We start from the raw sequence: 14,354 nt of genomic DNA, 5'->3' as shown, positions 1-14,354 counted from the left end.
CTAAGAGTATGAAAGGCTAGGAGAAGATAGGTCTAGATGGATATAAGGGCTTGAAAAGATAGGCCTAATAAAATAAAAGAAAAAAAAATTAAAAATAGAAGGCTATAAATATTTTTAGCCTTTAAAAACTCTTTTTACTTTTTACACACACACATATGTACACAGGAAAAAATGCCTAAGGTTTTTGTATAGGAGGGAGAATGCCAAAAACATCATCTTTATTTTCATCTTCGAAGTCAATTATGGATTTTAAAGATCAAGAGGAAACAAAGTCATTTGATTTGGAGTCACTTTGTAAAATCCACTTCATGATTTCAAAATACTCTTCTTTGGATTTTATTACAGCTAAAAGGGTTTAAGCATGAGAATTTTAGGCTAAGAGCTTCAGTTGAGGATTTAAGTCCTTAATCTCAACTTTTTTTTAATCAGTTAAGGATTTAAGTCCTTAATCTCAACTTTTAAAAAATTTATTTTAACTATTGTAAGAATATAGGTTTGAAGCTCTTGGATTCTACTGCAAAGAAGTCCTACAATTTGACTTTAAATCTTATGATGAGAATGGGAAATCCATGTTGAGTATTGTTATCAAAGTACCATGAGTAGATCTAAGGAACAAAGAATTTTGAATATAAAATGAGAAGTGTTGGAAATATTTTTTTCACTTTCTATGGCTTTGTAATTTTATTTGAAGAAGCTGTGACCACTTTTAACCATTGGATGAGATTAAATAATGTCATATAAAGAACCAAATAGTTCCACCATTGGCCAAACTAGTTTGGTAATTTTGAAGTGTTTATGGCATTGTTGAAATAGAATAACTAAGAATGACTACTCTTGGAGTTTTGGAGAAGAAAAGTATTAAACTGTCTATTAGCAATCCTAATAGGTATAGGAGCAGCATTGGTTATGTAATTTAGCTTGGAAACTAACTGGAAAAGAAATTTCTTTGTGAAGAGTTTGTTTCCAATCAAAAGGGTAAATCATTTTTTGGATAATACATGTGTAATAAATGAGATCAAGATGGTTTTGCTAAAGTTTAAGGTGTTTAAATCTGGTCAATCTTGTTACTTCAAGGATTGCCATATAATTAGGTTTGGGTTTTGTAAAATCTCATGATTTAATATTTCATACTGGAGGAAAAATCTTTAAAGCTACTATTAAAGGATCAGAATAAAAAAATTTATCTTCAATAGACAAACATTTTGGGAATTTTGTTTTATAATATATTCATATTTTTCTTTTGAAATTTTTTTTTAAGATAAATCAATCTGAGAGATTTGTAAACATTGAAATAGGGGTTTTTAAGATGAAGAATCCGATTTAATTTTGGAAATTGGTTAAGAAGATTTATTTTCCCGTAAGGATTTCTAGCTTATAGTTTGTAGAGCCAGAAGTAGTTTTGGAGAATTGGAAAAGGAATCCACCCAAGTTTGTACATGAGAAGAATGGTTTATTTCTTCTTTTTTCGGTAACCATATCATTCCATGATTTTATTGGTTTTGTAGAAGAAATTGCTGAAGAAAGGAGTTTTAAAGGGTTTGGAGATTTTGGTGGTATCAACACTTGTTTTAGAAAAATTTTCTGGTTAGAAAATCAGGTGTAGAAATTGTACACTACCAGAAAATCAATAAATACAAATGAAAATACTGAGGGAATATTTCCATCGGTAAATTTCCGAGGGATTTTATCGACGGAAATATTCCCTCAGTACATACCGAGGGAATTATAGTGGGAAAAAAAATAAAACAAAGCAAAAAAAAAATTATGATGTGTCATTTTTACCAATGAAATTACCGACAAACTAAATTCTGTCAGTAAAATCCGTCGGTAAATCCGTTGGTAAACTGTGAACATTGTTCATCATGTCAATTACAAAGGGAATTACCGACGAAATTTTCCATCGGTATTTTCCAAAAAGCTCTAGAATTGTTCACTTTTCCAATTACACTGTTATTTGTTGTTCCTTACAGTCAAAAATCATCGACGGATTGAAAATTCGTCGGTGTTATTTGGGTTTTATGAAAAAATTTCAATTGATTTAAAATTTCATTTAAATATTATAGACAAAATCACCGACGGATTTAAAAATCGTCGGTAATTTTTTGTGGTTTCTTAAAAACTCTTTACGAAATTGAAAATTTAAATTAAATATTACCAACGAAATAATTAAAAAATATTAATATTCAATTATCCATCGGTAAATCCGTCGCTAATGCACCCCAATAAAAAACTTAAATCCGTTATTTCACAAGAGACAGACTCATTTCTTCTTCTTCTTCCTCCTCCTCCTCCTCTACTTTTACTTCTTCGTCTTTTTCCTCTTCTTCTTCTTCTTCACTATATGTAAAAAACATCAATATCTATTTCTTTCTCTTCTTTTCTCTCCTCATCTCCTTCTCTTTTCCTCCATGCTCGGTATGTCTTTTTCTTCTTTCTTCTTTATCCTCTTAGTTTTTTTTTTATTAATATGCTTTACAAAACAAAAAACAAAAAATCTCTCTTTCGCTTCACTTGCAAGTACATTAAGGTAAGATTTTTCTTTTTTCTTCTTTTTTCATGATTTTTTTCACTATATTTGTTTTTTATTTTATTTTTAATTGTTTTTGTTCTTAATAAATGTATAAATGTTGTTATGATATTTTTTTTTTCATATGAGATCAATTTTTAGTTAATTTATTTATAGGATTTTTAAATTTTTAGCAATTGCAACTTCATTCTTTTCATATGAATTTTTTTAGTTGAATTAATTTTTTTGTTTTATTTATTTGTTACAAATTTGTTTGAGTTGATTTTCTTATTCTTTTTTCCAAGCATTTTGAGTATATATTATACAGTGTTGATTTATGTTAATTTAATTATTTTATAAAATGAATTTTTTAAAAAATATTTTTAAATAATTACCGACGGATTATTTCCATCGGTAAATCCGTTGGTAATAAAAAAATATTATTACCGACGAGTCTATTTCGTTAGTAAATCCGTCGATAATAATATTTTTTTTATTACCAATAGATTCACTGACGGATCAAAAAATTACCGATGAAAGATTCACCGACGAAGAATTTTTGTCGGTGATTTCATTGGTAAATTAATTACCGACGGAATATGTATCTTACTTTGACGGAAAAATTTCTATCAGTAAAACTGTTAAATCTTATGTGGTATCTTCTTTATAGATTCTAAATCAAAATTAAGAAAAAAATTAATAAGTATAGCTTACCACTTAACAAAAACTTGTTTTGATACAATGTTTTGAACATCTTTAATTGAAAAATTTTAAATAAATGCACATGAAAATCAAAAGAATTTCTTTTTTATGGTTGAATAATTCTTTTGACAATCATTCCAATCTACAGATGTAAATTGAGGAATATGTTCTTTGGAATTTTGGAATTTTTTTTAATAAGTATAATTGTATTAAAGAGAAAATTGTACGTAATATTAGGGGCATATCCTCAAGAGGTACAAAGGTTCGTTACCTAGCTCTAAATGACCTTAGGCAACAAAAAACAAAGTAAAAGCTAAAGAAATATCAAAAGTTTAAAAAACAGACAATCAAAGCAACTACATGGTGACCAGTCAACTAGTTTTTGGAAAACCCAGGATCGATCAACCAATTTTTCAAACAGAAAACCATAAATGTTGTTTCAATTGCTTAAGGATGCCTAGGGATTTCAGAGTTGCTTAAGGATACTACCATAACCTAACTCTAAAGCATTTATTTCAACTGTTTTGGGAGCTAGGGGATTGGCTGTGTAAGCAAGAGATTTCTTATACCTTTTTTTTTCATCTTTTTAACAATGCTAGAATGTTCATCAGACTATGGCACATAATTTTTTCTTAACCTATCATGTAATGGTTTTGCTAGATGGAAAATGTTTAGATAGAGGTCTAAAACATAGTTAAAACTCTCTAAACATCTTTGCAACAAGTTTTTGTCAAGGATTTTGTTAGGAAATTTACTGGCAAAGGTGAGGGATCTCTCTTTAGGTGTGATTGTGCCTTGGAAAATATAGTGGCCAAGAAAATGAATACAAGTGGAAAAGAGAAATCTTAGTTTTTGAAACAACTAATCCATTTTTCTTTGCAAGATAAAAGAACATTTGTAAATGTTTAAAATGTTATTCTAATGAGTTTGAAAAAACAAGAACATCATCAATATAAACTATGCAAGATTTTGAATATGGATTAAAAATATATTAATGATTCTTTGAAATTTTCATGGAGCATTTTTCAATCCAAATGCCATTACATTTCATTCATATTGACCAAAAAAAACTGTAAATACATTTTTATAATGATCTTTTGGATGAATCTGTATTTGTCAAAAATTGATTTCATATCAAATTTAAAAAAATACAAATGCAAGGCTGTGTAACTTTTGCAATAAATATTTCTTGTTTGGAATTGGATACCTAATCCATTCCAAAGCTTTATTTAATGGTTTATAGTTTATGACAATTTGTGGTGTGCCTCTTTCTATTTCATTATTTTTGTTGACATAAAAAGATGCACATGACTAAGATAATCTAGATTTTTGTATGAGATCTTTAGAATGTAAATCTTGGATTTCAAGTCTACAATGTTTTTCTAGCTCAACATTCATCTAGATAGGTTTGGCTTTTGTATGTATTTGTTTTTCATTAAATTGTAATCATAGGGGAGATCAACCATGAGTTATTTTCTTTTTCGAAAAGCATTTTGTAAATCAAAATAAATTTCTGATTCTATTTTGGTTTGGAAATCTGAAATTATTTTTTTTGTAAAAATACATCTTGTTTGAATTTATTTTATGAGTATGAATAGAACATGCTTTGATTAAATTAAGATTTCTAGTTTTTGGTTTTTTGACGAATGGAAAAACAAGTTTTGAACCATTGGTTTTTGAAGTAATGCTTTTATGGCCAATTTTGTAAGGGGTGGTCATGATAATGAAAGGAATGCCAAGAATAACAATATGATTGATATCATTTGTAACACTAAAAAAGTTTTTAAGATAAAAACCATTGTTTAAAATGGATGCTTGAGTTTTATTTTTTTTTTTTTAATTTAGTATTGTTTGTTGCAGAAAGATTTTTAAAAGTACTATCTAAAAATCATTTTGGAACTATTTCTATTTTAATACAATTTAAATTTTCCCTTGTATCAAATAAGGGCGATAGAATCTATTTGAAAATCATCTGAAAAGCAAAGGTATTTTTTATGAATTACTTTTTTGTTAATATATGATCTCCTAAGTTTTGTTCTATGTCATGATTAAAATCTGATTCCTTGTTAGAATCCGAATCATTGTTTAATTTTGTAAGGAGTTGTAATATAGCATAATCTTTTTGCTTGGCTTGTTTAAGGTAGTTAAGTTCAATCTTGATGGTTTTGATTTCAGATTGTAATTCTGGGATAGTAGCTAGAGGTTTGGATTTTTTTTTTTATTGAGGATTTTTGTAAGATCATAAGTATTTATACTAGTTGAAGGTATAAGGGACTTTGAATAGGCTATAGTGGTTTTGGTTTATCAAAAGTATTTAAGAGTTTGTTTAGGTAAATTTTTTTGTAGTTGGTGATCATCAAGGCATTTTATGGCTTTAATAATGAATTATTGGTCTCTAGCAAGGACATTGATTTGTCTTGAAAAATGGTCAAAAGAATCTTCTGAGTCAAAACTAGATGTTGCTAACTCATCAATTTGTAGGGGTTATTCAAAAGTATCTAAAGGGTTTGTTTTAGTTTTAGAGACTTTAAGTAAAAAAGATTGGATATGATGAATAACTTCTTTTTCTAATTAAAGTTCATGGCGTTTGGTATTTACACGACAAAATCTAGAAGTATGACCTTTGTTGCCACATTTGTAAAAAATGGTTTTGAGGTCAAATTTGGGTTTCGATTAAGAATTTTTTGTTGATTTTTTATAAGGGATTTTGTAATAAAGTTCAGATTTGGTATGAGAATGTTTTTTATATTCATAGGCATATCATTTATGAAGTGATTTATGAGGTTTTAATTGGGGCTTGGAACAGGTACCACTACATGTTGGCTTTTTAATTGATAAGTCAAACTATTGACAAAAATTTCCTAACTCATGTCTGATTCGTTTCATTTCCAACTTAAATTGTTTTTGGAGTTTAAGATTTTGAGACCTCCTTTTAGGTGAAGCTAATAAGTTCACTACATGTCATTTGGTCATATATGATAGTTTTGTTGCCAGAAGTGTATTTGATTTTGTTTCTAACTCTCTCCTAGATGGGTAGGTAATCCAGCAAGAAGTTTTTCTTTCCATGAAGGTTGGTTAAATTCTTTTTGGAAATAATATGAGTGAGAAAGGTGTTTTTGTACCATTAAAAGTCACTAAGTTTTTTTCACCTAATGTTTGAAAGAATTTCAATATTTTTATCCTTTAGATAGGATGGATCTCTTATGAAATGTAGAGAAATAGTTAGTATCCGGGTTGATACTGCATCTTGGATAGTATTACTAGATTGGTCAAAGATTGGTGTTTGCTCTTTATATGTATGAATGGATTGTAGAATCTCGCATCGGTGAGATGGTAATCCCATCATTTTTTTTAATTAACTAGAAAATTCTGCAATTAAAAGTTCATCTATGGCTTTGTTTGAGATTCTAGTTTGGGTTCTATAAGCATTGACAGCTATTGTCATTTGTTATGAGGTATTAAGGATGTTGTATTTTGGCATACCATCAATGTTTCATTCATAGAGCTTATATTCATTAGTAATGTCTGGCTCATTTTGGATTCTTATGTCTAATGCAAGAAGAGTTGTTCTAAGTGTAAGGTTCCTCTAATAAAGTTTGTATATTTCAAGAATTTCTTCCTCGAAGGCTTTTTCTTCAACAAAAGTTTGATTTTCGTCATGTTGTATGGTGTTTACATGGCTTGTAGAGGTTTAAAAATAGTTACTAATTTAGAGTGCATTATGAGCAATTAAGGTGAAAGATGAAGCTTCAAAGTGGTTGAGATTGTTATTGAGTACCATTTGCTAGTTCTCAAATACGGGTTTTGTTTCTGGTTGTAATGGAAAATTCATATTTGATAAAAAGATATGCAATATAATTTTTAGATGCATAATATAATTCAAATCAATCAAAAAACAAGATTTGGATTTAATGTCAAAATAAAATTAGTGATTGAAGAAAAAAAATTAATCAAAGATCAAAAACAAACACAAAAGAAAGGAATTGTAAGGCACCATGTGAATCCACAACATGTGTCTATACCCAAAGTAGTTTTTCCAAAGCCATTGATTATAACTGAGATTTACCAATATGACCCTTTTATATTTTGTAAAAGAATGGCACTCTATCTCATCATTGTTGATTTTTTTTTTTTTTTTGCAATAAAAGATATTATTAGACTATTTTGTATCAATAAAGATTAAGCCTCATCTCTGCATATTTTAAGTTATGAGAGACATCTTTGTTCTTGTATGATTGAATAAATAGAATACGGAGCAACATCTTTGATGACAAGGGAAAAAAGGGAGGCAGAGATGAATCCAGACTCTGGTTTCTTAAAGGGACAAACCGACAAAGTATAACATTTCTATTTTCGTGGGTCATTTTCATATGATATTTATTTATTATATATATAAGGGTATATTCTACCAACAAAGAGTTGTGCTAGCCAGTGACGAGCAGATTGAAGCTCATCTGCCCAACTAATGTATCACAAGCTCAATTTGTCAGAGGCCACATCACCAGTAAAGGGGAAGTAACTCTGGGTGTCCAAATGACCAGGCCAAACTGAACTAGGCCTGTCCTTGAAACTCCAAGTGGCATGGTAGACTCTCTCCTTTTTCACTCTTTTTCGTGAATGCCATCCTTCGAGGACCAACAATTGCAGTCACTCCTGACAGGGATTCAATTCAACTAGAAGGCTGATGGCTAAATGGCATTAGACATGCCAGGGGGAGGAAATTCCTTGTCTTTTGGATGGTATTCAAAACTCCCAAATGGATCCCTTCTACCAACTCCAGCAGCCACCCGCAGTCCCCAGCCCCTGAAATCCCACAGAGAATCGAGAAGCAGAATAACATAACACAGAACAGATCTACAAAAGATATGAGAAAATGCAATGCCAGCACCTGGGCGGGCGGGTCATTTCCTCCAGCAGACTACTGCATAAACCATGAATCAATGACATGTGATATCAAAAACTTTTTTATTGTCATAAAGCCAAATACAACTAACTATGGAGTGATTTGTAGGATGTATTAATATATAACCAGCGCCCTTTTCGTTGGTTGCATGTTAGCCTGATATATCACATTCAGGCCTCCCGAGTTATTCATCAATACCTTCATTTGCCATTAGCCCCCAAACCATATCACAAAGAACATTCACATTTGCCAATTGGTTTTGTTTCTTAATACCTATCCACATCTATAGGTATCTACAGACTTCTTTGATAACGTGGATTGGAAGAAGCGACCCCGTCAACATCTCTGAACAGATGCTTGTGTCCAATGAGATCTCCACTTCCATGATTTGCTCGCCCTCTTGATGCAGTTTGGTGTACAGATGGATCATCTGGATTGTTGCAGAGTCCAAGTTTGACAATGAAAGTAGTCACTGTACCTTTGTCAAGGCCTTCACTTTCTATCCATATATGGCCCTTCATGAGAGTTACGAATCTGATTCCCATAATTTAAGACAAGGAGAACAAGTAAAAAAACTATAGAACAAGAAAACAAATAAGAAAGGAGAGATTTATATGGTAGCTTCCACGTTAGATCTAACAGTGACTATTTTTGCCATTAATTTGATAGATGATGGGACAGTGCTCGAAAGGAATGATCTCACAACTTCTACAAACTTTGCAATGCAATGTAATGGAAAGTTTTTAGCTCTACCGTTTGCAGATGGCAAGCCCAAGTCCTGCACCACCATTACTTCGACTAGATCCACTTTGTGGCTGAGCAAATTTAGTAAAAAGGTGTGCGACATCTTGTGGGAGAACACCGCAGCCAGAATCCTTAACCTGTCACAACCAACGTGACAAGGTTAACAACAAAGCAGATCATATTCCAAACAACCTACAAGGATGATGCAAGCACAAAATGCTGCATTGGTTAGTATCCAACTTAGGAATGGATGATGGCCGTGAGATTTTATACAAGCTAATCATGTTAGACAGTATAGCAATCTGAAATACTAGAATCCAAAAAGTTGTCCTGAACTGCCAAAACTGCATGTCTATTAGATACCAAGAGATGCCTTTAACCTTAAAAAGGTTAGCTATCTATTATTAAGACCAATGGAACACTGTTCTATAATTATCTGAGCAAAACCTAAATGTACTGGTCAACAACCTGCACACGTAGATAGAAGTGGCCATCACTCGTCATCGGGTAGAATTCAGGAGGCTGCCAGTCTCTCAAAGAATCTGGTTTTGCAACAGAAACAACAATAGACACATAACCCTCCTTTGTGAACTTGACAGCATTGCCCACAACATTCAGAATAGTTTGTGTCAGCCGTTTCTCATCACCAACTGCACATGCAGGCAAATCTGGGGCCATAATTAAAGTCAAAGATAACTTTTTAACAGATGCAATGGGCTTTATCAAACCAACAACCTGCGTTTACAGAAGGAAAAAAAAAAAACAATAGTGTTACCACAATGCCTCTATGGAAGTGCCACAGTGCCAACTAGTATTGAATTCCAATAGTGCATGATGAAAGTAGAAAATTAGGGGTAGTCACCTCTCTGAAAAGCTCATGAAGATTAAATGTCTTAAGGTCTAAGTCTAAGCTTCCATCTTCAAGTCTTGAAAGATCTAGCACATCATTAGTAAGTACTGCCAAGAGGTTACTACTCTTCAATACTGTCTCAATCATTGCTCTTTGTTCAGTAGTTAGTCCAGTCTCTAAAAGAAGTGAAGACAATGCAATAATTGCATGCATTGGTGTCCTCATCTCATGGTTCATGACAGCAAGGAAATCATTCCGAGCATGTATTGCCATTTCTGCTTCTCGACGAGCTGATTTTAAAGCAACATTCTGCTCCATGAGCTGATCACGTGCCCGCATAGACTCTTCAAGAATAGCAGCATGCGAAAGAGCAACTGCTACCTGATGAATGTCAAAAAGGATTTCAACACTGAACAACATGCTTGGAGTGGTAGTTCAAGTTTCAAACTATGGCACATAAATTGTATTGCTTGTGAGCATCTGATACAAGGAACCATATGTAAAGGTATAATGAGGCAATGCCTAATATGAAACATGACTACCAAAACAGACAATTGTGATGCTGATCATCATTCTGATAGTGGTCAACATCAGTGTTGTCAAAGGCAAAAGGCACTAAAAGGCGCCAAGCCTGTAAAATACCCAAGGCACTAGCCGCGCGCCCGAATGAACCAGGGCGATATGTTATAAATTAAAAAATATATATTATATTATATTATATAAATCTAAAATATATATCTTCCCAATTAAGATTAGATCATTAGAAAATCAAAGGAAAATATAATATACCATAACATGGTCATATAAAGTTATATTTTTAACCCTTAAAACAAAATAAGATAATTTAAAGTAATAAGTTGCCAAGTAGATTAAGGAAAAATTAAGTATCATCATCATTATTCATTAATCTTCAAAAACATCTCCATCCATGCTTTCCTCTCCTTCACTTGAATCCTCCATATCCTCCATTTCATGAATATAATCGAAATCCTCATCTCTCAAACTAAATTGCACTTGTTTAGAAAATATTGAAGTATTAACTATAAAGATGTGTTGTTCTTTGACTCCCACTGTTGAAAAAAGAAAGGTTGGTTGGTGTTTCTCTTCTAAGTGTCCTTCATTGTGTGTTTGTCTCCCTCTATGATGATTTTTTCAATTTTTTTACCCTAATCTTTGTTTTTTACAAAAATACCCCTAAGTTGTTTCTTGTGGTAAATTAAAAGAAAAATCCAACAGAAAAGGAAGAACTTCAAGCAAGCACTAGCCTTAGCGCCTTGCACCCACTCACAAGGCACTCACCTAGGCGGCGCCTCATTGAAATCCAACACCTGAGGCTAATAAAGGTGCTGGGGCCTCACCTTGCCTGGAGCGCCTAGGCAAGCGCCTCTTGACAACACCGGTCAACATAACAGCATATTACAGCAGATAGGTAGCAGGCGCAGATGAGAGAATCTGATGTGCCAACAATTGGTTTTTTAATTTTTTTATTGCAGCATATAATGCATTTATGAATGAATATGTGCAGTATTTTTATCTATAAAATCCAATCATTCATATATATATATATGCAGTAATGAAAGGCAGCTTATTCATTGGACATATACACACCAAAGAAGCATGACAGAACTACACATTCCAAGGTAAAATGCCAAAACCAAACATTAAACTGAGCAATGAGACACCCCATGCCTACGCAAATTTTCAATCCCTTGTGTATAATAGATAAGCCTGCATGTGAATTTTTATATGCTAGCTTTTTCACTGGTCATGCTATTTCATCATTTGCATAAGCTTATATGCAGACAAGATGCATGAAATAGAAAAACTAAAAAATAAATACAGCATGAGTATTGGAACAACTAAATAAGAACATTCCAACATTTCTATGACACAGAAGCAGGAAGAGAGCAATTAAATCATAAAATACCTGGTCTGCAACAACTTCAACAAGTTCCAATTCATGGTCTCGCCACTTTCTAGCACTTTCTGTTGGTAGAATCAGAACCATGACAGCATAGCTTTTTGCAGAGAGTTCAGGCCAATCATTAATTTGGAAATTTGACAGATGTAGAAGAGGTACACGAACAGCAACAACCTCGGGTGGCAGGTACCTACCAAAAAGGGGCCTGATCCTAGCCAGTGGACAGTTATATGGTATACGCACTGCATGAGCACTGCTGAAGACTTCGTTGACTATAGGAAGGTTTATAGGTACAGAAGATCCCACTTGTATTTGGTAGTTCAGGGTGTGAGAAAGTTGCAGATTCAAACCAGTTCTTGAAGGCATCCACAACGCACATTCCTCGAGGCCTAAGGTCCTACCCAGCTCAACAAGAGTGGTTTTCAATATAGTATGTCTGTCAAGTGTGCTTCTAATTTCATGAGTCAGCATTCTAACATGCCTTCCAGTTTCTTCCTGTGTGAGAATAAGGCCCATCTCCCTATCAAGTTCTTCAGCCTTGTTCTTGAGAAATAATTCCCGGGTTTTAACACTCAGTAGATCAGGAATAATGTGGACAAGCATCAAAGCAGTTGCACATGATACAATAGCACAAGCAATTTTTGCAACAGTCATCACCACAGCAACAGCTTTTGAATGCATCGAGAACGTCCACAGATTTATAAAATGGGTCGCTCCACAAAGAACAATGAAGGCACCAAACTGCATAAGCACCCATCTGTACGGAAAGAATGCTGATTTTTGTACAAAGTATATAAGCTCGATGGGAATGGAGAAGTATGCGAAGGCAATTAAAACATCCGATATATACTGATATCTAACAAGAAGTTCTTCATGTGGCCATTGCATATCGATACAGTCACAGGACTCCATCCTTCCGATCAATACCGAGGTAAATCTAAAAAATAAAGAGACACAGAAAACATCACGATAACAACACCATCTCCTAGTATAGACTATTTAACACGGCAAAATGAGCCCATCTTCTTTACTCCGAAAATGATGTTGCCACAATTAGCACGAACCAGGCCACTTAAATCATTACAAAATATGTATGGGCAAGAAAATACTAATCCAGTTACATCAAGACGGTGACACATCTTCTCAGATAAAATAAATTTGGATCCTTCTTTTTGTAACTAGTACAAAATCACCAATCCAATTACATTAAGGTCAAACTTAACTGTTGTGGCCCCCCAGATTTTATCCCATAAATTATTTGCAGTCCGTTTCATCAATCAACTAAACAGTGTTTAGTAGCAGCACTAATTGCATATAGGATGCAATGCATTAATTTGGTGATTTGGACAGATTGGAGGCCATTTCTTCCTTACGAGCCTTCACCTGTCCTGCAGTCAATTCAAATCCCAGTTGTTCGCATGAAAAAACAAGTAAAAACCCATCTTTAAACTGCAAATGAGCAGAGCAGCAACCAACACATTTTGAACTTCGACTAGGCTCTTTTTCTTTTTTTGTTCCAAGGAAAGTAAAGGAGTATAAAAATCAAAAGATGCGTATTATCAAAGCTAGTCATGGTTTTTTTTTCAATTATTATTGATGAGCATGCTAGATAGTTACACATAAAGGCAGGAAGATTAAACCATCCAGAAGAAAAATATAAAAGAAAATAATCACCAATGCTCCCCAGACGTGAGGAAGAAGAAACGGATGGCCAGGAACTTGCAGTTAGTTACAGTAGAGGTTTGATCGAAGCCGTCTATTTAGTTTCATAATGTGGAAGTGGATGATCGCTCTCACATTTTTTTTACGAGAGTTCGAAAGGAGGAGGAGGAGTAGCGGCGGCGGCGGCGGTGGTGGTGGTGGTGTATGGAGAGAAAAGAAGGGAGGAGCTTTTTCCAATTCTAGAGCAGAGAGAGAATAAAGTGGAGGTAAAGGAGCAGCAGCAGCCGCCGCCTAAAACCGTCATGGAGATTGGAGACAACAAGCGCCAACTCAAAGACACTGTGGCGAAACTAGAACGAGGTCATCAGATGGACGTATCAATCAGTGTTGATAGATGTTTAGAACAACCTTGTTTTAAAAAGGGATTTTTAAGAAAAATAAACATATTTTAGTGGGTTTTTTTTTTAGTATTTTTATAATGATTATTTTTTAAAATGTTTTTTGTTTGAAATTTTGTAAAATATTATTTTTTTATTTTAAAAAATTATTCTTACTGTTAACATATTAAAATTATTTGAAAAAATTAAAAAAAAATTTAAAAATATACTTTTTAAAACACACAAACAAAACTTAATTGAGCAGTGAATTGAATCGGAAGGATACCTAGCCTGGTAAGTAGTTTTAGTTTGTATTTGTTTTTTATTTTAAAATTATTTTAATTTATTAATATTAAAAATAATTTTTTTAAAAATAAAATAATATTTCAAAAAATAATCACTACACGCCTAACAATTCACAAGTGTGGGTGCGGGTCATTCCAGGCTGAGAGATGAGATATATTTTGATCAGGTACCGTGAATGTTGTCTGTATGGAAAGTGAAAGTGAAAGTGAAAGCACTCACCCACCCACGCGCTCAAGGTAGTTTGGGCATTTAACAAGTGGAGATATATATAGTCAAAGTCTCAAAGATGCTTTGCTGCCCATTCTGGCGGCTCACGAAGGAGACGGAGGCATCAACAAAATAAAATCTACTGTTTGTTTTTATATTTTAAAATTTTTTTATTT

General features: G+C 32.9%; 1 protein-coding gene across 1 annotated transcript; it reads right to left on the bottom strand.

Moving 5' to 3' along the window:
* Positions 1-8,156: 8,156 nt before the first annotated feature.
* Positions 8,157-13,692, bottom strand: LOC118046823 (ethylene response sensor 1). The gene is made up of 6 exons (XM_035055867.2): positions 13,301-13,692; positions 11,633-12,563; positions 9,718-10,086; positions 9,324-9,590; positions 8,865-8,992; positions 8,157-8,645 (listed from the first exon to the last, which is right to left on the bottom strand). The coding sequence occupies exons 2-6, from the start codon at positions 12,536-12,538 to the stop codon at positions 8,405-8,407; spliced, it is 1,911 nt and encodes a 636-aa protein (XP_034911758.1). The 5' UTR covers positions 12,539-12,563; positions 13,301-13,692; the 3' UTR covers positions 8,157-8,404.
* Positions 13,693-14,354: the final 662 nt, after the last annotated feature.

The sequence above is a fragment of the Populus alba genome, chromosome 2 (genome assembly GCF_005239225.2).
Source record: "Populus alba chromosome 2, ASM523922v2, whole genome shotgun sequence".
Classification (NCBI taxonomy): domain Eukaryota; kingdom Viridiplantae; phylum Streptophyta; class Magnoliopsida; order Malpighiales; family Salicaceae; genus Populus; species Populus alba.
The sequence above is the reverse complement of the archived record's forward strand: the minus strand, read 5'-3'. Positions and strand labels throughout refer to the sequence as shown.

Coding starts and splice junctions, on each gene's coding strand:
- LOC118046823 (XM_035055867.2), bottom strand. CDS start 12,538: ATGGAGTCCTGTGACTGTATCGATATGCAATGGCCACATGAAGAACTT. Junction 10,087..11,632: donor TTGAAGTTGTTGCAGACCAG/GTATTTTATGAT, acceptor GACATTCATCAG/GTAGCAGTTGCTCTTTCGCA. Junction 9,591..9,717: donor TTCATGAGCTTTTCAGAGAG/GTGACTACCCCT, acceptor CTGTAAACGCAG/GTTGTTGGTTTGATAAAGCC.